Source organism: Polyodon spathula, chromosome 3, assembly GCF_017654505.1.
Source record: "Polyodon spathula isolate WHYD16114869_AA chromosome 3, ASM1765450v1, whole genome shotgun sequence".
Lineage (NCBI taxonomy): Eukaryota > Metazoa > Chordata > Actinopteri > Acipenseriformes > Polyodontidae > Polyodon > Polyodon spathula.
Genome location: NC_054536.1, coordinates 90,019,587 through 90,046,498, shown reverse-complemented (window position 1 = coordinate 90,046,498; position 26,912 = coordinate 90,019,587). Strand labels below are relative to the sequence as shown.

General features: G+C 37.8%; 1 protein-coding gene across 5 annotated transcripts in view; it reads right to left on the bottom strand.

Annotated features, from left to right (window-relative positions):
* The window catches only part of LOC121313615 (MAGUK p55 subfamily member 6-like), a 46,989-nt gene that overhangs the window by 8,117 nt on the left and 11,960 nt on the right, over positions 1-26,912 (bottom strand). For 2 of the 5 annotated variants that reach the window (XM_041246339.1, XM_041246338.1), the window contains exons 2-6: positions 24,972-25,028; positions 23,458-23,557; positions 7,698-7,816; positions 2,600-2,752; positions 1,984-2,142 (exon numbers count right to left, since the gene is read on the bottom strand). In XM_041246339.1, coding sequence (XP_041102273.1) covers positions 1,984-2,142; positions 2,600-2,752; positions 7,698-7,814 — 429 coding nt within the window. In that variant the 5' untranslated portion in view covers positions 7,815-7,816; positions 23,458-23,557; positions 24,972-25,028. The remainder of the gene's footprint in view (positions 1-1,983; positions 2,143-2,599; positions 2,753-7,697; positions 7,817-23,457; positions 23,558-24,971; positions 25,029-26,912) is intronic. The other 3 variants (XM_041246336.1, XM_041246337.1, XM_041246340.1) reach the window with 2 other exon arrangements.

Here is a 26,912-nt window from a genome sequence, read left to right as displayed (position 1 = left end):
CATGCTAACTTCCCCTTACAATACATGTAACATAAAAGACACACGAGACAAACTGAACAGACATCAAGTCCTGTAACAAAGCAATTGTCAGGGTCGCTACAATATATTTTTAAATTTCAAATTAAAAATATATGAAAGCATGATGACCTTTATGTACAAAAATCTTCACTAATATACAATTGAACAAGAACTGTGGGGTATCTATTTTTGTTTCATACAGTAAAATGGCAGTGTTTATATCTGATAGTGAAAAATAAATAAATATCAAGATAAAGAAATAAATAAATATGTATGTATTGGATTTATGTATTCATTCATTTCAATATTTATTAATGTATTTATTTCTGTTTTACTTTTACCAAATAGGCTATCCTTCAGCATAGCTAATTCTCAGAAATTAACATTCCTTTTTGACCAGTGGGAACCACAAATAGCTGTACTCTCATCAACCCATATCAAGAGGAAGATACACAATGAGCGTTACACAAAGGAAACCAAAATGTTTCAGAGATCAAGATCGTGATGATGATGATGACGACTCAAAAAAAAATCTCCAAAATGTAAAAAATAACAAAGTCCCGAGAATTCTCAACTGGCTGACTTCATCTTTCAAAATACTGCTTGTCTCAACTAATCATGTAGCACTGACAGTAACACCACACACTTGCAAGATGAAGTATAAATGATATAGATGTCACAATAAGTGCATTCCCTAGTATATTTCTATGTTGACAAAACAAGTTCATTGTCAAGAAACTTGGATGTCCTGCAATATACAAATGTGTGGATCAAAGTGCCTGGGGTCTGCAAAAAAAACGGAGAAAAAGGACATTTTTACCTTACTTTATTTCTCTTACTAGGTATTGACTTTTTTTTCTGCATTCCACCTCAAGAGTGTTGGGAACTACAAATTAAAAGTGAAATGGTGCTTTTGGCTGATTTACTGTTGCTGCACCAATACCCTGAAAACATGTAAACTATCCTTTGCAGTTCTCGCTGGTAACTTGTCGTGAGGAACTACCGTTCTTCGGAATACATGTAACTTTTTGCATTTGCTTACTCACTTCCGAGATACAATGTAATTTGTCAGCAAAAGTCAAATATAAAAATGCATATTTGAATGTACATGTGACAGAAACACATTCTTGGTTGTAGATTTCCCTCCTGACCTGTGAGGGTGCTAAGCAGTGAGAACAGAGTTATTTGGACGGGCTGGTCTAACAGTTCTCTCCCCGGGTTGGGAAGTTGGCCAGTCTGGAGGGCGGCAACTCCACTGCAAGTAAGCATTGACCTGGAAGGGAAACAACGTGGCAGCCGCAGATTGGAGAGGCAATTACACTCGTTTACCAAAGGGTCATGCATGACAGCATAAAAGGGGGGCGGAGAATCGTAATCTGTTCCTTCGTATTGGTTTGTAGTGAGTAAGAACCGAGAAGGACAGTAAAAGTAAATACAATTTCTGAAATCGTGAGTGTTGTGGTTTGCTTGTTTGTAATTGTCTTGTCTTGCATGTTACCATAATGTTAACACAGTTCCAGAGTTGTCGCCAAGGGCCAACACTAATCCGGACAACACTGCACCTTTGTCACAAATATAAACCTGTATTACCCACCACGAGCAATACTGCACGCACCCAGGACTGGTGACCGTGTAGGTATTATTGTGGGACGGATATTGTTTATTATTTGGTCTGTTCTTCTATTATATACCCTGTGCTGTACACACTGGTTTGTACTGCCGAGGAATTATTGTTTTGTCACCAGACCTGGAATTACAAAATAAAAACGTTTCCAAACTAGATTATAATTATCTCTGTCTGCTTCTTTCACACACTGCATAACTCCTCCACCTGTATACAAGCACCACTTTGCCACAGTATACCATTACATATACCGTGGACTAAAGGACAGTTCCACTCTGTACATTCCTCTATATACTAACTGTTGCAAATACAATAATTCTGTGAAAAATGTTAAAACTTACCAGTGGCTCTCCTGCTTTTTTCCGAATGCCGATCATTCGCACAGAATCAGCTGGTATTACTTGTTGGTTGTTAGCTGCCACATCATTATTTATTTCAGAATTAGAAGGAGGTGCTTCATAACATTTTGATGCAACCATGTCATGGGCTTCCAAAAGTGACTGAAACATAAAAGTTATTAATTACAAAATTAGAAAAATGAAACTAAGAACAGAAACACATCACTGAATCTTAAAATAAATAAATAAATAATTGTTTTTAGAGTACATGCATCTCCCCTGTTTGTAAAGTGCACTGTATAGTGGGTGAATCACAAAATAAAATAAAATACAGCAAAAAACAGTGCCGATGACTGTTTTAAGAACTGGTTGAGATGCGTAACCTCCCAGTGCAAAGTTTTCCACAAAATAAGCACTGGCTGCAGAACAAGCTTTAATATGTCAACAATGATCCGCTTTGCATTTTGAATACCCATCAGAAGCCGTTATTATTGACTGACATATCGGGTGGATGATTCCCAGGGCACTACAAAACACATTTACAACAGGGAACGTCACACTCGTAACCCTGTTACATTAAAAAGACAGTGGGATTGAAATAATGCAAAAACAATCATACCTGAAAGTGGGGGTCTTTCAGGATGCGTGCCAGCTCTGTAGCGCTGTCGTCTTTACTTGTTAAAGGAATTATGTCATCCAGAATTTCAGTCACAAGCTCCATGACATTGTCACGAACCGCCTCCAGTTTGACATCTTCTAGCCTTTCGTGAGCCTTTAGGAGTAACAACCGTCAAACACTATGTGCTGCACAAGGAATGCAGGAGAGCTTTTATTCTAAGTACAGCTCAGTAAATGAAAGAAGAGACAATGCTAGCAGGCTACTGAATGGAGTTTCTTTTATCTTCCCCGCCTACACAATTAAAAAATGTCAAGACCACAGAAATACTGCTTCTCGTTGACTCGTACAGGCAAATAACATGGAAATAAAATATGACATGACAGCTTTAGCTATATATATATATATATATATATATATATATATATATATATATATATATATAGATATATATATAGATAGATAGATAGATAGATAGATAGATAGATAGATAGACAGATAGATATATACACACACACACACAGTACTGTGCAAACGTTTTAGGCAGGTGTGAAAAATGCTGTAAAGTAAGAATGCTTTCAAAAATAGACATGTTAGTAGATTATATTTATCAGTTAACTAAATGCAAAGTGAGTGAACAGAAGAAAAATCTACATCAAATCCATATTTGCTGTAACCACCCTTTGCCTTCAAAACAGCATCAATTCTTCTAGGTATACTTGCACAAAGTCAGAGATTTTGTAGGTATATAGTCAGGTGTATGATTAAACAATTATACCAAACAGGTGCTAATGATCATCAATTCAATATGTAGGTTGAAACACAATCATTAACTGAAACAGAAACAGCTGTGTAGGAAGAATAAAACTCAGCTAACAAGGTGAGGTTGCTGAAGACAGTTTACTATCAAAAGTCATACACCATGGCAAGACTGAGCACAGCAACAAGACACAAGGTAGTTATACTGCATCAGCAAGGTCTCTCCCAGGCAGAAATTTCAAGGCAGACAGGGGTTTCCAGATGTGCTGTCCAAGCTCTTTTGAAGAAGCACAAAGAAACGGGCAACGTTGAGGACCATAGATGCAGTGGTCGACCAAGGAATCTTACTGCAGCAGATGAAAGACACATCATGCTTACTTCCCTTCGCAATCGGAAGATGTCCAGCAATGCCATCAGCTCAGAATTGGCAGAAAACAGTGGGACCCTGGTACACCCATCTACTGTCTGGAGAAGTCTGGTCAGAAGTGGCCTTCATGGAAGACTTGCGGCCAAAAAACTACACCTCTGACATGGAAACAAGGCCTTGCAACTCAACTATGCATGAAAACACAGGAACTAGGGTGCAGAAAAATGGCAGCAGGTGCTCTGGACTGATGAGTCAAAATTTGAAATATTTGACTGTAGCAGAAGGCAGCTTGTTTGCCGAAGGGCTGGAGACCGGTACACGAATGAGTGTTTGCAGGCAACAGTGAAGCATGGTGGAGGTTCCTTGCAAGTTTGGGGCTGCATTTCTGCAAATAGAGTTGGGGATTTGGTCAGAATTAATGGTCTCCTCAATGCTGAGAAGTACAGGCAGATACTTATCCATCATGCAATACCATCAGGGAGGCATCTCATTGGCCCCAGATTTATTCTGCAGCATGACAACGACCCCAAACATACAACGAAAGTCATTAAGAACTATCTTCAGCGTAAAGAAGAACAAGGAGTCCTAGAAGTGATGGTATGGCCCCCACTGAGCCCTGATCTCAACATCATCAAGTCTGTCTGGGATTACATGAAGAGAGACAAGCAACTGAGGCTGCCTAAATCCACAGAACAACTGTGGTTAGTTCTCCAAGATGTTTGGGCCAACCTACCTGCCGAGTTCCTTCAAAAACTGTGTGCAAGTGTACCTAGAAGAATTGATGCTGTTTTGAAGGCAAAGGGTGGTCACACCAAATATTGACTGGATGTAGATTTTTCTTCTGTTCAATCACTTTGCATTTTGTTAATTGATAAATATAAACTATTAACATGTCTATTTTTGAAAGCATTCTTACTTTACAGCATTTTTTCACACCTGCCTAAAACTTTTGCACAGTACTGTACATATATATATATATATATATATATATATATATATATATATATATATATATATATATATATATATAGATATATATATATTATATATATATATATTTTATGTCAATTTATCTTATAGTAGAAACTGTCTTAAATACATCAAGGCTTTCGGGCCTCAGTTCTCTATGCAGTGTTCAGTTTGCCTACAATTATCCCACAATGGAAAACATAGGAAAGGCATAATTCCTTGGTATTAAGATTATTTAAACAATAAACTACAAGGTGGATAAAATGTAGTCTTCATAAAATCTGAGGCAAGCCTGTTTTTACACTAGTAGCGAGGGAGACTTGTTTAAACGTATGCATCCTCCGTCCTCTAGTTATAGTTGTTATAGGACATGTCCTTTGGTCATTAATTGTTTTAAGGTCCAGTTTTTTTTTTTGTTCTGTTTTTTTATGATGAAAAAACCTGTTAAGTACCTGTGACCTGACTCTGTGATATCTGTTTATCCAGACTATACAGTATTGTTTTATCACAGGGTAACAGGAACTGGAATGGCTGCCGAGAGATCTGTCATTCATTTTCTAATAACCTACCTTTATTTGCTTATAATTATAATGATTATATATATTTAATGTATTCTAAAGAATCTAATCAGGAAAAGCAACAACAAGAACAACAGACCCGTACTGTTAGAGACCATCCTTTTCCTTATTAAGCTTTTGAGGAAGAAATCAAGTTTAATTTCACATGTTATGGTAAATTTAAATGCATTTTATTTACACAGATGAGCAACTTTGAAAAGTCAATTCATTCATGAAATCTAATCTTTTAATCCTGTATTAATAATAAGAATGTCATTGTAAGTGCATCATCCCTAATACATCCGAGTCCTAATACTGCCTTGGGGATATAATGAGCAGATAAAAAGTTTCATTATTTGATTTATGATGGGTAGATGATCTGCTACTATTTACCATCTGAAACCAATTGGTTATGTTGGTTGTGTTCGTGTTCGCCAGTGTGTGCAATACACAGACTATACAAAATGTAATTACAAATGGATGACCTCTGCACATTCTACTTCCTTCAATGCTTGTTTCCATTATTAATAGCCCAGAGTTAGTTACTCTCAGTAAATACATTCAGAAATAATGTGATGTCTATTTTTCTTTCTCTGTAACATTTACTCATCTATGTAATGACAGTAGGTTAGGCTTAAAGTTGTTTTGGAGATATTCAGAGAGAGAAACACAGCAACATCTAGTCTAGTTGTATTACAATGTACGCATCGATGACCCATTGTTCACATTTCACAATTCTGAACAAGTCACAAGTTAATTGTTTGTTTACTGTGGCCACATCCCTGTCCAGTCACCCTATACAGGAGCTGTGCTGTAACAGGCACTGGATAACCATTCTCTCCCTCCCTCCATTGAGCAGTGTTCCGTTGGACCAGGTGCTGCCTATCTTGTGGGACAGCAGTGCACTGCAGCTGCACAAGCTCAACAGCATGACTAGAACATGCCAAGGACACAGTCAGAGGGCACATGTGTTGCTCAGACAGCAGACGAGCAAATTAAGGAAGGCCTTCTGGATGACAAGCTGACCACCATTCCCGACTGGACTGCCCAACAGTATATAGACTAGACAGCAATGTTGTGTTATCGAATTAATCGCTTCTGTCTTCAGGATAACAGAATGTACAATTTACACCCTATATTTCCTGATTAATGGTATTCCTAACTTTTGATATATGTTGGTCTTTCCACAGCAGTGAAAGCGAAAATGTGACAAAACACATTACTGTGAATTAGAAAACAATTCAGTACCGTCAGCCAATCTGCTCTAATAGACGGTACATGCTGGAACGTCTCAGCACCAACTGTGAATCAAATTTAAATCAATCCGTGCAAGGGCTCGCTTTTTCATTTTGACTTGCTGTATTTTTAAGCGTAGTTCACATCTGCTGGTCAGTAAATACTCAAAGACATAATTGGTCCAAATTCATTTTATTATCCACCAAAACCAGCCAATCAATACTTTGCACCTACGAAAGCAACCTTGTACCTGCAACTGCCGAGAGCCAATCACAGACTGTCAGCTCGACTGGAGCACAAACACAGCATCTTTCAACAACAACAAAGCGAGGCGAAGACAGTTCAGTAATATTGCTCCATATATATATATACACACACACAGGAGAGAAAGGCTTTGGCAGACAGTAGAAACATGGTGAGTTAGGAGGTATTTTAGAGTGTTATTTAATGAGAGATTGTATTGTAAGTTCAGACTCCATCGTACACAGACTGTTCAATAATCGCTCCCTTCATTCCTCAGGCAATGTCCTGATCAAGTTATCCGTAACAAGTTAATACAAAATAAAAATTGATTTACTAAATAAAAACTAATAGTTTTTCTCTTTATATGTATGTCATCCTTGTTCTTTATTTAAAAAAAAAAACTATTTTCTTATAATGGCTTTACTCAGCGGAAAGGTACCCAACGAATTAGTACAAGTTCAAGGTAAATCTAGGTTTTAAGGTGTTTTTTTTGTTTGTTTTTGTTTTTTTTTTTTAAAGAAAACAATGGTAAAAAAATAGAACAACATCCAGGGATATAGTGATAGTGCCCTCTCAATGATGGCTCTACCATGTGATAGTTGACCTTGATTTTCATAACTCCCGTCGAGGTCAACTATCACATAGTAGAGCCATCATCGGCGGGCACTATAGCTTAATTAGTTCACAATCGTTTCCACAAAATATTAATTAAAACTACATTCTAACTTGTAAACATCAAGAGCATTGTTTGCTTTATCAATGCAGCAAGGAAATTAGGTTAGCTTATCTGGCAGTTTTTATGGAATCAATCAGTGGGTCTGGATATGGTCCTACCCTTGGCACTATGTGTTGGGCAATATGTTTATTTTATATATGTGCTTTTTTATTTTTTATTTTACTGAATGTCGGACACCGATATTAAAAATACAAGCCGTCATATTAATACAGAATCGCAGTTCTAAAACATTACCTTGGCAAGAGATCTGACGATAGGGCTTTCCATTATGCCTCTGAGAAAAATAAGGTCTATTTCCTTCGCCCCCGTGGTCGTGGGCAGCTCATTCAGGTTATCCAGCACCTGCTGCATTGCTGTTAAAGACAGGTAATGACATTGCTCTATTAATAAATTTTGCTCTCTGTTCTCAGAGCTTCAACTGATGGGCTGTTTACAAAAATAAATACAAAATAAAGTTCTATAAATCATAAAACTGTTGTCTTAAAATAAAGCCTCATTACCAGAGCCCAATATTCCAGTTAATTACATTATAAACGTATATGGGCCAAATAATGTACAGTTTCTTGTGAACCATCAGTCATTCGTGCATTCTTGCATGCAAAGACTTCTGCCAAAATAGTATGCAGCACCATCAGCCCAATAGCAAGTCGGGTCTGCAGTACTGTCCATCATATAGAGCTCAATGACTTGCAACTGAGAGCTGCAGCTTTTTTTTGTTACAGGGTGAATGTCAGGATTGTCCCGCTACAGTAAAGTGTTTGCTACATATTGCCTACATATTTACTGCTGAGTTAATGAACATGGTAACTTACAAATATGGCAAATAAATTACAAATCAAGTATTTCAAAGCCCTACAAGAACTGAATGCACTTGAAGGCTTTTCATTTTTAATCACTGTTCCTATCAAGACCTGAATGAAAGGACATAAGTAATTTTTACTTTGGAACAACTCATGAAAGAGGCGAGCATGTATTCATAAGACCGAACATTACTGAGGGGAAAATTACTGCGAGTGATTTCAGCCTTTGAATAGTATATATATAATATATATATATATATATATATATATATATATATATATATATATATATATATATATATATATATATATATATATATATATATTACACACACACAGCGCCGTGAAAAAGTATTTGCCCCCTGTCTGATTTGCTGCATTTTTGCTAATTTTTCACACTGAATTTGGTCAGATCTTTTTGTGGGTTGTAGTAGTATATAGAGGGAGTCAGAGAGAAAAAAAATGACACCAAAGTCTGATGCTTCTTTCATTTGTTTGGTGTGCAAGGTAATCAAACATGCAGTCTTCAGATGTGAAAAAGTTATTGCCCCCTAGTGAACACAACCCAATTAAAGGGATAACTAGGGTTATCTGTTTGAATACTTTGGTTAACAATCAGACCTGATTTGGGCCAGCCCTGTCCAATATAAATCTGACTAACTTTGGTCAGCACACAGGCTCTAGAGGCACATCATGCCACAATCAAAAGAAATTATTGAATACCTCAGAAAAAAAAGTTGTTCATGCCTATCAGTCCGGAAATGGTTACAAAGCCATTTCTAAGTTCTGGGGCTCTACACCAAACCAGTCAGAGCCATATGGTCCAAATGGAAAGTTTGGGACAGTAGTGAATCTTCCCAGGAGTGGCCATCCTGCCAAAATCTCTCCAAAAGCAAGGCGTAAAATCGTCCAGGAAGTCACAAAGAACACTAGAACAACATCCAGGGATCTGCAGGCCTCTCTCGTCTTGGCTAAGGTCAGTGTTCATGACTCCATCATCAGAAAGGCACTGGGCAAAAATGGGATTCATGGCAGAGTAGCAAGGCGGAAACCACTGCTCACTAAGAAGAACATGAATGCTCGTCTCAAGTTTGCCAAAAAGCACCTGGATGATCCTCAAGAGTCCTGGAACAATGTTCTATGGACAGATGAGTCAAAAGTGGAACTTTTTGGCTAACATGGGCCCCGTGATAGCTGGTGAAAACAAAACACTGCATTTCACACTAAGAACCTCATACCAACAGTCAAGCATGGTGGTGGCAGTGTCATGATTTGGTGATGCTTTGCCATCATTTCCCATCATTGAAGAAATCATGAATTCTACTCTGTATCAGAGAATTATACAGGAGAATGTCAGGCCATCCATCAGTGAGCTGAAGCTGAAGTGCAGCTGGGTCATGCAGAAAGACATTGAACCCAAATACACAAGCAAGACTACATCAGAATGGTTGAAGAACAAGAAATTTAAAGTTTTGGAATGGCCTAGTCAAAGTCCAGACATAAACCCCACTGATATGTTGTGGCGGGACCTGAAACTAGCAGTTTATGCTTGAAAATCGATGTCACTGAGTTGAAGCAGTTCTGCATGAAGGAGTAGGCCAAAATACCTCCACGGCGCTGTGGGAGACTGATCAATAACTACAGGAAGCGTTTGAAGTTATTGATGCTAAAGGTGGCGTAACCAGTTATTGAGTCTAAGGGGGCGATTACTTTTTCACACGGGGGCATTGGGTGTTGCACAACTTTCTTTAATAAATAAATAAGTATCAAAATTTTGTGTTATTTGTTCACTCAGGGTCCCTTTTATCTAATATTAGATTTTGGTTGGAGATCTGATAACATTCAGTGTCAAATATATGCAAAAATGCAGAAAATCAGACAGGGGGCAAATACTTTTTGACAGTACTGTATATTTGGTGGAAGCACCTTTGGCAACGATTACAGCTGTGAGTCTGTTGGGATAAGTCTCTACCAACTTTGCACACCAAGATTTGGCAATATTTGACCATGTTTCTTTACAAAACTGTTCAAGCTCTGTCAAGTTCCTTGGGGAGCGCCGATAGACATCAATCTTCACATTTTCGATTGGATTAGGTCGGTGCTCTGACTGGGCCACTCAAGGACATTTACCTTTTTGTTCCTTAGCCACTCCAATGTAGCTTTGGTTGTCATGCTGAAAGGTGAACTTCTGTCACTGTTTCAGCTTTCTTGCTGAAGGCAGCAGGTTTTCCTCAAGGACTTTGCTTCACTCATTTTCCCTTCTATCCTGACAAATGCCCCAGTCCCTGCCGATGAGAAACATCCTCATAACATGATGCTGCCAACACCATGCTTCACAGTAGGGATGGAGCTCTTTGGGTGATGCGCTGTGTTGGGTTTGCACCAAACATAATGCTTTGCATTTAGGCCAAAATGTTCCATTTTACTTTCGACAGACCACAAAAACTTTTTGCCACATGGCTACAGAATCTACCAAGTGTTTTTTGCATATTTCAAAACAGGATTCAAGGTGGGCTTTCTTGAGTAATGGCTTCTTTCTTGCCACACTACTATACAGGCCAGATTTGTGGAGTGCTTAGGGTATTGTTGTCACATGCACACTTCAACCAGTCTTGCCCTTAAAAGCCTGTAGCTCTTGCAAAGTTGCCATTGGCCTCTTGGTAGCCTCTTTAATCAGTCTCCTTCTTGCTCGGTCCAGTTTAGAGAGACGGCCTGATCTAGGCAGGGTCTTGGTGGTGCCATACACCTTCCACTTCTTAATAAATCGTCTTCAAGGGATATTCAAAGCCTTTGATTTGGTTTTTTATACCCATCCCCTGATCTGTGCCTTTCAACAACTTTGTCCCGGAGTTCTTTTGAAAGCGCCTTGGTGTTCATGGTTGAGTCTTTGCTTTGAAATACACCAGTAGAGGGAACCTACAGGAACTGCCGAATTTATCCTGAAATCATGTGAATCACTACAATTTAACACAGGTGGAGGTCACTTGATGTGTGAAGGCGATTGGTTACACCTGAGCTAATTTAGGATTGGTATTACAAGTGGGGTGGACACTTATCCAACCAAGCGATTTTTTAGTTTTTAGTTTTTTTTTTTTTTAAATTAATTTTCTACAAATTCTAGAATAATTTTTTTCACTTGGAAGTTGTGGGGTAGGAGGTGTACATAAATAAAAAAAAACTATATAATTCCAGGCTAGAAGGCAACAAAAGGTGAATATTTTGAAAGGGGGTGTAGACTTTCTACAGGCACTGTGTGTGTGTGTGTGTGTGTGTATATGTATATATATATATATATATATATATATATATATATATATATATATATATATATATATATATACACACACACACACACTTGTATTTTATTAATTAGTATGCTGTATTAAGAAACTCCATGGTTCTGTGAAAAAATAACATCAGTTCAAAAGTTTTGATATTGTACTCTACAAAGACACTTCTATATAGTGGAAGGTAAGAACAATTTTGAATTTATATCTCATCTAGATTGATGCATTGCTATACGGTACAGGAATTATATTTTAGCTTTGGAGAGTGATATATTCTGTTTTAGGATTTATCAGTGGGCATTTTAGCTTTTTGCATGGCTAGCCTAAGTATTGAAGTATTAATGCTGTTAAACCAGTAAAGGCACTGGAAACACCCAGATTACCTATTAGCAGGGATCCAAAGTGGCCTGCAACCACTCAGTCCATTAGTACTAATACTGCTCTGATTTGTTAAAACTTAAAAATTGAATGAGTCTCTGTGATTTTCTTGATTATTTAAAAGTTGCCTGGATACGTTGCAAGCCCAGTGCACGAACAATCCACTACAGGAGTCCAAAACATCTCTGTCCTCCTTAAACATCTCCCCCATTTGTCAGCATCACAGACAGCAAGCTGGTTTCCTGCTGCAACTAGAACAGCTTGCATTGAGGACTATTAGAGTGCACCTGTTGTTGAGGATTAATAGGGTATCTCTGTTGTTGCAGGTGGAGGGTTGTCTTACCAAGGAACCTCAGTTAACCCTTCATCGATATTGTGAACAGCTTATTTATTTAGTGTTATTCAACAAGGATTTGAAAGGGTTAAAATCATCCACTATGACCTCACTGAAGACAGAGTTGGGAATTGGTACTGTGGCAATTGAACCTGAGTGTAGCACGACAGATGCATTGAAGATATAACTGCATAATTTCTTTCCTAGAGGTATAGGAGTAACCACCAAGTGATAACGCTCCTATCTATGGACTCAAGCCAGGACAGGGTTCAAAACAGACATTAACATGCGTCTCCTAGCATTTCCTGCCAATGTATCCCTATTTCTATTCATCTCCGGGCATAAGCACAAAATAACAATTGTGCTGCAGCTTGAAAATATGTTTAATAAATAATGTATCGTGTTACTTTTAAAACTTTTTCTGTTTGGTTATCACCTTACATGGAAATACTAGCATAAAAAAAGCCCAATTAAGCCTGATGGTACCATAGCAACAGCGCACAGGACTATAACTTTAAAAATATGTTTGCTTCCTTCTCTGGTGTTTGCTGTCAAGAAAAAAAACCACACATGCATTTGAATAAAAAAAAAAAAAAATGTTTGGTTTATGAACAATAACAAACCATCCCCCATATCACAAACAAAGATGTATTCACTCATTGTGCCAGCCCATAGAATTGTGCGCCCATGCCCTGGACACTATTTCCTGTAGCCTTCGCGAGGTTCAGGAGGCAGTCTGGTGGAGATGCCCTAGGCATTTATGTCTGCTTTGCAACAGGTGTTCACCCACGGAGGGTGACGTTTCATCGTCCCCCCACTTTGAGGCTCAAGCCTCCCCTCTAGGCGAGGATGGCTCCATCAGGACAGAGGGGGGCCCCTAACTCAAACCACATTCTCCTAGTCATAGCCCTCCTGCTGAATCTTCTACAGGAGAAAAAACAATTCTCATGTTGCATGAGCTTCAAATAATTGCTGCTGGTGTTAATACTACCTTGGTTCCATATATAAAACTGCAGGTGCACGAATAGCAATAGTTGATATAAATAAGTGTGAAGCCAATCTTCTCTGTGCTAAGAGCAGAGCTGGTTTACAAGCAGGATGCTTACTAAATTGATTTCAAGATGCATTTTAGGTTAGTACTGCATTGACTTGAATGAACCTTGGAATGTACTGAACAAGTATAACTGAGGCAAACTGCCCTGGTAAATAAACTAATGAAGACGGTGCATGTGTGTGTTTGTGTCCCACCTGCATTTTTTTTTTTTTTTTTTTTATTGATTCCCGGGTTTGGTCTTTATGTAGAAAACACTGGTCTTGTTCAAAACTGTATTTCAAGACAACCATTCTAGGTCTTGTACTATACTAGCAAGAGTAATTTGTTCTTGCTGTTCACAAGATTCTAAAACATTGAGACAGCAGAGTTATCTTTTGGCTCAAAAGCAGATTAAGTGTTTTTTCCTCCTCATATGTTGTCATCAGTCCAAGCATCAATCTGTCAGCTTTTCTTTTCTGCTTTCATTGAGGTCAGTCTATCTACATCTGTTCTATTTACTTACCTCAAAATACACAATGATTGGTTTATCCGACTGTACAAAGAACAGTAGACCAAGTCTTTGTGGAAATCAGTAATTTTTTTAAGACAGTAAATGACTGACAGAGAATAAAATAAATAACTACACTGATCTACCAAAAACTTTTATCGCCTATTCTTGTGAAACTAGATGTAATGCCGTAAGTGCAGCGTCACACTCATAATTCCATTTCACTTGCTCTGTGACCTGGAACATTTATATTATGTACTATACTCAGTTTGCTAAGAGCGTATTACATTCAAAGTAGAATATGATAGACTGCTTCAGCATTACAGATTTATGCCCTCTCTTACAGTATATACCTGAAGCTTTGGACAGAAGAATTTCTGGTTCTACCTCTAAACGATAAGCATTGTGTATTTCTGCATCTACCCTTTCCAACGGGTCACTGCAGACTTGCCACATGGGGGATATGCATAGGTTGTTTATTACTAGTTTCTCAGATTTAATCTGCAAATGCTATTTTATAGATTACAGTTGCTACCTACTCATATTCATAGTTATATATATATATATATATATATATATATATATATATATATATATATATATATATATATATATATAGTCAGATTCAACCCCCCCCCCCCCCCCCAATTTAAATGGTCTAATTTTTGTTTATTTTTTTTCTCCTCACCACAGCAAGTCCCCACACAGCACAGACTTTCTGAGGGTGTGTGAGCGCCCTCCGCGCTCACAAGCCTAAAGCCAGAATCTCATTTAATCCCAGCAATCCAGAGAAGAGGTGGGCGGGTTACGAATACTGGAGAACAGAGATCAGCCCTTCTTTTTATCCACTGTGAATGTGTTGTTGTCTGGCCAGCAGGGTTCTCTGTTGTGCAGTGAGAAGAAGCAATCCTTGCTGGTTTCCCATCCCCCACCCCGGGAGTGTCAGAGCCAATGTGACGCCTCTTTCGGGTTCCCATTAAAGTTCGGCCTCTTTCCACAGTCCAGATGTGAACTGACGTCGTCCATGCTGTGCAACTCACCCTGCACTCCCAGTGGCAGTGCTTTAACTGGATGAGCCACTCAGGGACCCCACCTACTATATATTTTAACAAATATTGAGATCTACCATAAATAATTAATTCAAACTTTGGTTTTACATACAGTACATATTTATTTTCCTCTATGGGCAAACTGCCTATTCTATAAAATTAAAATTAAAAATTGACACAGGTAATCTGACCACTGTCAACATCAGACTCTTCAGACTGTGCAGCTAGATCACACAACACCCAGGCTTAATCCCTGAAGTACGAGATTCTTGTGAAGAAAAAAAAACTAACTTGTTTTTTTTTTTTTTTTTTTTAAATATAGTTTGAAGATGAGTGTGTTTCTTATGATTTTTCTTTATTGTTGTTTTTAAAATCCATATCTGAAGCTGTACGCAGTTAATTAAATGTGAATGTATTTTTTGCAGTGTAAAGTTGTTTACTAGTATGCCACCAAGTGTTTTTTATGTTGAAGTTAAATGCAGGCTGTTGCAAATACAGAGTTGCAGGGCAATAATAATTTGGTGGGTACAAAGTCTGTACCTGTACAGAATTCACTACAATGTAAAGAATGTTACTGTTACTTCTCAGTAGGACAACAAATAGAAACACAGAATGGAATAACTGATTACAGTACAACTTTAGGTTATAGATAAATACAGAATTACATTTAACCCTTCATAACATCAATCTTTGAGCAGTGCAAAATGTATTAAAAAATAAACACTTCACAAATGCAAGCATCTGAAGACACTATGGCAGACGAAACAGGACACCAACCAGCCAGCATCTTAACCACTGCATTTAGGATCGATCCATATGATACAGTGGCTTGCGAAGGTATTGACCCCCCTTGGCATTTTTCCTGTTTTGTTGCCTTACAACCTGGAATTAAAATGGATTTGTATTTGGTTCATGTGATAGACATACACAAAAAATAGTTCAAATTGGTGAAGTGAAATGAAAAAAAAAACTTGTTTCAAAAAATTCTAAAAAATAAATAACGGAAAAGTGGTGCGTGCATATGTATTCACCCCCTTTGCTATTAAGCCTCTAAATAAGACCTGGTGCAACCAATTACCTTCAGAAGTCACATACTTAGTTAAATAAAGTCCACCTGTGTGCAATCTAAGTGTCACATGATCTGTCACATGATCTCAGTATATATACACCTGTTCTGAAAGGCCCCAGAGTCTGCAACACCACTAAGCAAGGGGCACCACCAAGCAAGCGGCACCATGAAGACCAAGGAGCTCTCCAAACAGGTCAGGGGCAAAGTTGTGGAGAAGTACAGATCAGGGTTGGGTTATAAAAAAATATCCGAAACTTTGAACATCCCACGGAGCACCATTAAAGCCATTATTAAAAAATGGAAAGAATATGGCACCACAACAAACCTGGCAAGAGAGGGCCGCCCACCAAAACTCACTGACCAGGCAAGGAGGGCATTAATCAGAGAGGCAACAAAGAGACCAAAGATAACCCTGAAGAAGCTGCAAAGCTCCACAGCGGAGATTGGAGTATCTGTCCATAGGACCACTTTAAGCCGTACACTACACAGAGCTGGGCTTTACGGAAGAGTGGCCAGAAAAAAAGCCATTGCTTAAAGAAAAAAATAAGCAAACACGTTTGGTGTTCGCCAAAAGGCATGTGGGAGACTCCCCAAACATATGGAAGAAGGTACTCTGGTCAGATGAGACTAAAATTGAGCTTTTTGGCCATCAAGGAAAACGCTATGTCTGGTGCAAACCCAACACCTCTCATCACCCCGAGAACACCATCCCCACAGTGAAGCATGGTGGTGGCAGCATCATGCTGTGGGGATGTTTTTCATCAGCAGGGACTGGGAAACTGGTCAGAATTGAAGGAATGATGGATGGCGCTAAATACAGGGAAATTCTTGAGGGAAACCTGTTTCAGTCTTCCAGAGATTTGAGACTGGGACGGAGGTTCACCTTCCAGCAGGACAATGACCCTAAGCATATTGCTAAAGCAACACTCGAGTGGTTTAAGGGGAAACATTTAAATGTCTTGGAATGGCCTAGTCAAAGCCCAGACCTCAATCCAATTGAGAATCTGTGGTATGACTTAAAGATTGCTGTACACCAGCGGAACCCATCCAACTTGAAGGAGCTGGAGCAGTTTTGCCTTGAAGAATGAGCAAAAATCCCAGAGGCTAGATGTGCCAAGCTTATAGATACATACCCAAAGAGACTTGCAGCTGTAATTGCTGCAAAAGGTGGCTCTACAAAGTATTGACTTTGGGGGGGTGAATACTTATGCACGCTCAAGTTGTCTGTTTTTATTTCTTGTTTGTTTCACAATAAAAAATATTTTGCATCTTCAAAGTGGTAGGCATGTTGTGTAAATCAAATGATACAAACCCCCAAAAAATCCATTTTAATTCCAGGTTGTAAGGCAACAAAATAGGAAAAATGCCAAGGGGGGGTCAATACTTTCGCAAGCCACTGTATGTGTTTACTTTACAAGCTTGCAGTATCTGCCATCACTACCCCTAACAGAAGAGCAGAACAACACTGGCAGTTACAACTACTTATTTCGTCTTATTACGCATCCTCGATGCTGAAAACCTTTGTTACTTCTTGAAAGAGGGACGTGAATGTTGTCACTGCTTTATTGTAAAATCTACTCAAGCGCATAAGTGAATACTGTATGTGGGCCATGCAGCACAAAGTCCAAGATATCCAAGCTTCTGTTACATACTTCGATCATTAAATTACAATCAAGTTAAGAATTTAAAATAAGGAAAGTCCACAAGTACCACATTTCTTACAAAATGCAACAAGTCCAGTAAAAAAAAGTATACTCTAGTATTCTGAGAATCCAGCTTTAATTGTGTGAAGCAGAATAGCTTGTTACACATATACAAACAGGCAATATACTGCTACTATGGGTCAATTATTTGAGCATAGAAATACTGGTATATGATTTTACATATACACACACACACACAGGATGTTCCATCATTGAATACACATAAAAAAAAAAAAAGGTCCTCTTTTAGTTTTATTTTCTGAAAGATATTACGAAAGATGTCTTGAATTGGTAAGATGCCCTTGAACTTCTACAGAGAATTCACAAAAATATCCACCCTACCAAAAGGATTAATATATATATATATATATATATATATATATATATATATATATATATATATATATATATATATATATATATATATATATCTAATCCTTTTTTCGGGGGGTGGAAGCACTACCACACAGGTAAATTCCAAAGAAATTCTGTATACTTTTTTCTTCAACTCCAGCATATACCAAACTCACCTACAGGGGTATCTGCTCCTTCACTCGAAGAACACACTTCCTTGGGAGATGAACTGGTTAAATAATTTACATATCCATCTTCAGGAAACAAAACCATAGCTAGAAACAGGATGGACTTACAGGGCAGCACAGTCTCAGACAGCTCTTTGTCCAGAAATCAATGTGATGAACTGCTGGTACGACTCTTGTGGTTTGATTAACCAGAAAGAGACCAGGCAGCTCATTGTGCGCCAGATTTTCTGTGAAAGCTCCAATCAGCCTCTCGCTCCTATTTGCAGCACCAAAACAAGACAATTCACTCACGATCAGATTGCCTTTAATACCAAATGGAAGCTATAATCCCACAATCCCTTGTTTTTCAAGGGTTTTCAACAAGCCCCTTTGCTGCAAAAGCAATAATCTTATATAAGAGCTGTAGCTGTCTGCTATACAAGTACACTGCTGTCTCATCTGTGCAGAACAAAAGGAGAACAAAAATATGCACTATCTAAATATTACTGGCATTTGGTCAAAATGATTAACCAAAGTATTGCACATTTCGGTTGGATTATCCTCAGACTGGGTTGACAGCTACAGGATGTTCCATCACTGAATACACATTAAAAAAAAAAAGGTCCTCTTCTAGTTTTATTTACTGAAAGATATTACAAGAGATGTCTTGAATTGGTAAGATGCCCTTGAACTTCTACAGAGAATTTACAAAAATATCCACCCTACCAAAAGGAACAGATCATGGCAAATAACAAATGCTATGCCTACATCAACAAACCAAACGGGTGACCCTGACCTAGTTACAATACCAGGCACAGTGCATGTATTTTCTCAGGAAATCTTACTCTTCAGGAATTACGCATAAAATGCCTTTCACAGATCATAGATAGAACTACTGTCATTTTATTTATGTGACTGCATGAGTAGCAGCCAAACACTAGGTGTTATTTTGGTAGGAATTGTTACAGTAAACCTCTTATTGGTTTTGTACAATTCATTTTAGTCAACTTTAAAGGCTGTAAATTGCACTGTACTATATTATAGCTAAAAAGTAGTAAAAAACTAAACCAGGGGCTTCAACTATTAAATTATTGTATCCAAATGTGGCTTACTCATTCTAGAAACACACTGTCCTTTAAAGCAATTACTTAATAAAACAGCTTCCCACACATATATCTGGGCAGTGCTAATAATCTCAACACAGGCTCACAGTTATGCACTATTCTCTGTTGTCATGGAATATTACAGCTCTTTGTTAAAAATGTTTTTTTCTCTAACCAGATATTCTCCAGTTTTATTTTTTTGTCTTTCTTTAACACATTTTACTGTATATAGTTTAGTTCTCCCAATAGCAGCTTACCTGCAGAGGAATTACAATTAGCCACATTCATTTCCCATATACTAAAGGCATGCTAAAAGGCTTAAACTACAGTACCAATGGAGCTTATGAAAGCCTTCAACATCACTTCTGCAGCCTGCAGAGCTAGAAAAGATAAAGCTTATGAATTAGTCTAAATATGTTATCCACAATATCCTCATACATAGTTATAGGACATGTGCAACAGAATTTGACTGAACCGTGTCTGAACTGATTTATATAACATCAAAGTTGTACAGTAAAAAATATCCTTTTTACATTTGTGCTATAATGAACGGCTTGGATAAGAACAAGACAATAATTCCCTTGCCAGATTATGCTTTCTTTTTTTTTTTTTTATTACTACACAGGGTTGTTATTGTTACAGAGCTAGAAAATTAAATAAAATGGATGTTAGTGCTGCTGGAAAAGCAACTCAAACCAAGGGATGATTAACTCTCTGCACCAGATTTTCACTCCATAAAATCTCACTTCTGGTGTAACAAAGCACTCAAAGATTATTGCGGATTGGTTTTTATTCTAGTTAGACCCTTACAGTAGATCCACAAGTATCCTTTTTTCAAACTGATTTGTGCTTAAAAACCAACCAGTGAAAAACAGTACATGTATCTAATATGTATATGATCAACAATAAATATAGGTTAATATGTTTGAACTACATGTGCAGTACATCAGACAAGTGGTTCTATATATTTTGCCTTAAATATGGAGAGAGTCACTGTGACCTACATTGACGGTACTGAAGATCACATTATTTCTTGAAACAAGATAGCACAAAGATGTGGACAAATTCTAATCGATTCCCTGGCTTATCCCATTTAGTTAGTTATACCAGTTTATTCCAGCAATTAAATTACCAGAATCTCTTTGTACATAGGTTAAAGGGTAAGGCTATATAATATAAATGTCTTCTTTAATTTCTTAGTGTTAGTGATGTCTTATAATATGGGTTATATGACCCTGTTTTGTGTCTGCTTATATCATTATTTCCTATGCATTCCAGAATACATAAAAATCAGACATTCAAATAGAAATTAAGTTTAGAAGAATGCAGCTGATTCAGTGTAACCTTAATTCAGATTTATTACTTTTATCCAGGAAAAAAAAGTGAAATATCTTCGAGTTAGTTTAATACCTGTAACATTAAATTGACTGATTCTTCCTGAACCTAAATTGCTTCGTTTCAGAGTCTGCAGTATAAATGTTACAATTGCAGAGCTTGTTTCAAGGCAGGGTCAGTTGTATTCTGTACCCTTTTCACGAGACATTCAGAGCCAGCGCAGTACACAGTGGCACTGTTTTTTTTTCTTTAGCACAACACTGCCAGTTAGAATAGTCATATCTGTACATCTGGCATGTAAGAGGATGTGAGCTGAAGTGCTGCTTCTGTTTAATACATGAATGACGGAGGGCTGTAAATCTGATTCCACAAATGACGGATCACAAAATCTGTTAGTATGGATTAATTTACACTGAACATGGCATCTATTTATAACAATCCTGTTCAGGGAACCTTTGTGGAAATCTCAAAGGAAATTGCATTTTATTACAGCAGGGCAACATGTAGTTCTCAATTACAAACTCCAACCCTTATGGAAATTGTATGTTAATGCAGCAGGGTAACATACAACAGGGTAGGTTTCTCCTCTCCTGCAATATGATTCTTGTACATTCTTTGGTATTGTTGCCTTCCTGTCTCAATGGACACAATCAGATATCTTTTTCAATTACAAACTCCAACCCAAATCTGATTAATCCAAGGAACGCGTACATCTTCTTTCCTTACGTCATGAAAATGGACTGCTAAATTTTAGAAGCCCGGACTATATCCAGAGTAACTCAAGTAGATGCTTTACAAATTGCTGTCCCTTTCAATGCTGCTGCAGTATCCCTAATTCATGATTGGTTTATAAATTTTTTTTTTAAAAAAACACAATTTTGCACAGGAGAACTCAGAACCTTCTGGTTTCCAAACTGAGGCTAACAGGCGAGCCAAAGCAGCAGCTCCTACAGCGAAGCGGTTAAGAGTTCCATATGTTGACCTTGTCTCCCTTCTTAACCTCCACTTACTGCAGCACCCGGTCACACAACACACACACCCCTACATTATATTCCCACTGAGATACTGTACATTATGTAGCCTCCAGTTAATTTTAAATGAATACAAAAATAATAAAATTAAAATAATTAAAATTAATTATATAGATATATATATATATATATATATATATATATATATATATATACACACATACACACACACACACACACACACACACACACACACACGGCTGTTCCGATTAACAGATTAATCAACTAAAGAGAGCAGTTTTTTATGTGCAATTTAATCGTGCATGATTTTAAGCTTGTATAAAAGGCATTAAAGTTGTGAAAAAATCATAATAGTTGTCTTGTTTTGTGAAAGGATTGCTGATAGTGTGCTGCAGATGTATATATGTATTTGAAACGGGAATGTTTATCTACGTTGATTTAAATGACTGCTAAACATGTCTCTGCAAAGTTACTCATGTATTGCAACCAGCTGTGCTATCCTGACCAACATAATAAACTGCTGATTGAGTCATAAACCTCAGAGTGTTTTTTGTTTCCATGTTTGTGCATTGCTAATAATATGGCTGTTTAGGGGTTACCCCAGAGTGGTTAAACAGTATGCGTAACTGTACTGCTCTGATCCTTGGTGCTTGTGTGTGAGTTATCAGGTCCTAAATCAGTTTTATTAGGGTAATAGATGGTGGTGGTGTTGTTAACATGGCTGTTATATTCAGTTTTAAAACAAATGTAGTAGTACAGCACCGCTATTACGTTATGGACTGTCACAATAGCTAACGAAAATTGAACCAGCTTGGTTTTGATGGTAGACGCAAGAGAGATGCGAGTCTATTTGGTTAACAATGAAGTGCAGTTCCTGATCATCACTAAATTCTATCTTGTGAATACAGTGGCATCCAAGCAAAGCACTGGGTGGAATTTCTTTACCAAGCAGGAGAAAATGGAATTTGCAAACTCTGCCAAGGAAATATTTCATTCAAAGGAGGAAGCACACTTACTTAATGTGCTCCACATTATTCTATTTTTATTTTATTTATTTGCTTATTTTTAAATAAAGGCTACTTAAATTTTTTGGTAAGAAACTATATCAGCACAACACCTGTAAATAAAGCATTCTGTACTGGAAGCCACACGGTTATTATTAATGGATCACAGAGTTATCACTGACATAAACCAACAGGATGTTGTTATGTTGTTTTGTTTCCAATTTAGTTCCTGAGAAGAACAGTCGCCGCAGTTGTTGTTATTGAGGTGTACTTGCTGTGTGTTATTGTTTTCTGCAAAATGTTGATATCTTGTCAGTTAAAGTTTTAACTTTGTCTTTGTTACACCAGACAGAGACCCGCGTTTACAACTGTATTGTCATATTTTGTACATTCTCTTTAAATTCTTAAATTACTAAATCGAAACACAAGTAATAAAGAGAGACCTGGGTAACACTGGATAATTTGCACTCATAGTCAGGATTCTATCAATGACTGACAAAAATAACCATTTCGCAATTTCAGCACTGACAAATTATGAAAGAACTAAATTAAAAGGTTATTTTGGTGTTTGAGCAAATTATTTTGATCAAATTGAGAAATAGAAAATATCAAACAAGCAAAGAATGAAACAGAAAAGAAGAGACGCCACAATAAAGACAATAAATAACCAAAGAATACTGTGTGTGTGTATATACGGGACCTGTACAGAATGGTTCACTAATGTACACACGTTACTGGTCATCTGTGTGAAGCTTCAAAGATAGTTTGGAAAAGCAAATGACAGAAATGTAATCAATCAACTAGTAATGAGAACCTAAATAAAGGAAATGATGATTAATGTAAATACAGCTTGTGTTAACAATTTTAAAAATGCTCACCAGTAGAAATGTCCTACAGTACCTCTTCACTCCTCAATACTGCAGCAAAATCCTGTGCTAAGCAGTTTTCATTTGTTACGGCAAAGGATTAGAGTAGCACCTGTTGGATAATTAAAAAAAAAAAAAAAAAAAAAAAGGAAATAGCAAAAATACAAAATCCTGCCCAAAGCTATGTGCCCAGTTACTTAACCCACTGTCTTCTCTCCCCCAATTTTAATATCCAATTACATGCAGCACCTTCCCTCAACAACTCCGGAGATCTTAAGGTCAGTGGGCGTCTTCCAATCCCACCACTGAGCCACATCAATTATCTGGGGAAGACCAGAGGTTCGTATGTGTTTTATGCCTTGACACTCAGAGGAGGGACGGTAGAGTGTGACCATACTGTGGCTCCTGCTGTCCTGCTTCAGATGCAGATTACATGGGTGGCTTCAGAAAACAGCATTAAAGGCAGACAACTGATAAAAACCCAAATCACATTCTCATTCATCACACTCATAAATTACTCTGTGTCCCACTGTCTCTTTTGTGATGTGATGTGATTAGCTTTCTCACAAAGAATGACTCACTGTTCGACAAGACAGTATAAATTAATGCATGTGTTTTGTTCGGGAATTGCTTGAAACTACAATACAGTATATCTCTGGAAATTACACATTTAGAATACCCTTTTTTTTTTTTTTTTTTTTTTTTTTTTTTTTTTAAAGATCAGCAAAGTTGCCCATTTTCTAATATATCAGTAACTGTTGCTGTGTTTATGATCCAAGTCTAATTATCCGTTAGATTTGTATTGATTACAAACCTCCCACTAGTTTAAGGTTGTACTGCAGGCTAACGCTCACTTGGCAGGATTTGATTTCAGCTCAAATCAACCTTATTTGGATGGGCAAAAAACATGGATTCCAGTGGAATCCATTTCATTCTGGTGCACGTCCTACAGCCATGCGCACTCAGATTCCCCATTCATGCTCATTACAGTGCATGCAATGAAAGTAACCTCTGGGTGTACTGCACTGGACTGGGTGAGAAACGTCTTCATAGCAGTATTTAAACTTATTATGTATTTCCACTTTCACAAAAAAATACAAATCTGCAAGCATGTTTAAAAACATTGCTATTTTTAAAACTGGGTACTGTATAGTAATGCAAGTTAAACATCCCCAGTTGAGGATTTATAGTACAGTACTAGAATTGCATTATCTTGTACTGCCCGGTCTGCCTGCCTTCCTGCCCTGATTAGAACTGCCTTCACCAGAGTAAATGCAACTAATTTTCTTGGCGAACAAATATCAGTAACGCAGAGTAAATTCTATTAGGTGTAAATAATTGTTTTCACACATTTAGACTGAAAAAAAAGACAGAAAATTAACAAGCATGACAATTTTCACAATGAACAAACCAAAATGAACTGTGAAGTTTTTTTTACTGTGAAAAATATTCACACTAGTCCACAGTAAATGGTCTAAACATGAACTCCACAACCAGATTGCAGATTGCTAGCGTAAAGAACTTACCTTGAATGCTCATTTCTGAATGTTTCCAATCAAATCAATGGTAGTAATCAAGACAACCTGCAATGAAACAAAGGAAGGTGTCAAGTTTTGCACTACACTTGCATTCCCCCAGATAAAGACACAATAGTTCCTAATACAAAAAACATCTTCCACAGACAAGCAGTTGTTAAGCTTGTACACTGCATTGAGCTTATACACGAACAGACAGATACTTTTCACTACACTAAGTATGCACACTACTCTATAACTATATCAGGGCTGTCAGTTAAGCCTTCAAATAGCAATCGATTAATTGGGCACACAAAATATAATCGTTCGAAAAAATATTGAGGATGGTACCTCCCACAGCAATTTCCTCTCCCCCCCTCCTCCCCCACCAATGTGATTGTTTTAATATAATTGCTGTTCTGTAAAAGGTTGAGCACAACAATGGAATGTGAGGGGTAATTAACGGTAACATAGCTTTGCGTATGCTACTGTACGAGTACCCACATAAAAAGGTTTTATCAGTTGTGGGCGGGACCGATTACATTGACTATATGTGGTCACCAATCAGGAAACCCAGACAGAGCACGCAGCCCGGTTTGAAAAATACATAGTAAAAACAAAAACAACTGTATTCCCAGGTTTAACAGTTAATTTTGAAACTCCAAAGAATCTCAAGCTATATACAGACAGTTTTCTTCAATATGCACAATTTATTTACAGGTGGTGCACCTGCTCTGGATCCAAGGTGGCACACATTTTATTTACATCAAATACACAAAGGGCGTGTACTTAGAAAGCATTTTGAAAACCGATTCGCTGGTAGTCAGGATGGGACCAGCAAATCAGATCCTAGTTAACACGTAAGTAGGAAAAGAAGAACACCCCCACTGCTTGTCTTTGGCAGAAACGCTATAAATACCAAGGAAGGTGGTTTGGTGCAGTTTCGTTGATAAACTTTAATAATGTCATTAACTATGCACGTTACGGGGCCCCCCCAAGTGGCACATCCGTTAAAGGCACTCTGCAGGGCTCTATTCATCAAAGCGTCGGTTTCAAAAATTGTTATGAACAGATTAAGAATGGTTTAAGAACTGTTTGCTACTCAAATGCGGATTTCGTCTCTTCTGACAACTGAGTGACGTCATGGCATGTTAAATAGCGACCGTTTTCCAAAATCCGACAAATCCTAAAAAAAGTCAGTTTCCTAATTTAAAAGAGGACTGTTTTTTCAGAGTTAACACCACGTTGCAGCTGTTCTTAACACAGATGGGCTGTGGTGTTGGCAGAAAATGCCATTGCCAATGCAATTATAATTATAATTGTAGCCCTCGCAGCATATGACCTTATAGAACACAAGGCTGCTTTACAACGGATAACCAGGGTCAGCAAAGGCAAATCCATCTGAGAATTTTTAAGCAAATAATTTATTTCCTTAACATGCCCAATGATGAGGTTAAAAAAAGATTCAGGCTGGATAGAGCTGCAATATTTGACCTGTGTGAGGAACTGGAAAGCCAGACCACTAGATCACATGCCATACCAGTGCACATTAAAGTCCAAATGGCACTGGGATTTTACGCTACTGGATCGTTGCAGAGACAGGGAGGGGATCTGTATGGAGTGAGCCAGCCAGCGTCATGTGTGCTTCATCAAGTGATAGAAGCTTTGGTGAGACAGACAGGCAATTACATTTCTTTCCCGAGAACACAGCAACGGCAGCTACAAAACAAGGAAACTTTTTTTTTTACCACTGGATCATTCCCTTCAGTACTGGGGGCAATAGACTGCACACGTGCCATTACGTAAACCAACTGAGGGCGCCACAGTTTATATCAATTGCAAGGGTGTCTCATCAATTAACATGCAGGTAGTTTGTGATGCCACCTGCAGTATCATCAATGTTTGTGCCAATTTCCCATGATCACGCCACGATTCTTATATCCTGAGCCGGTC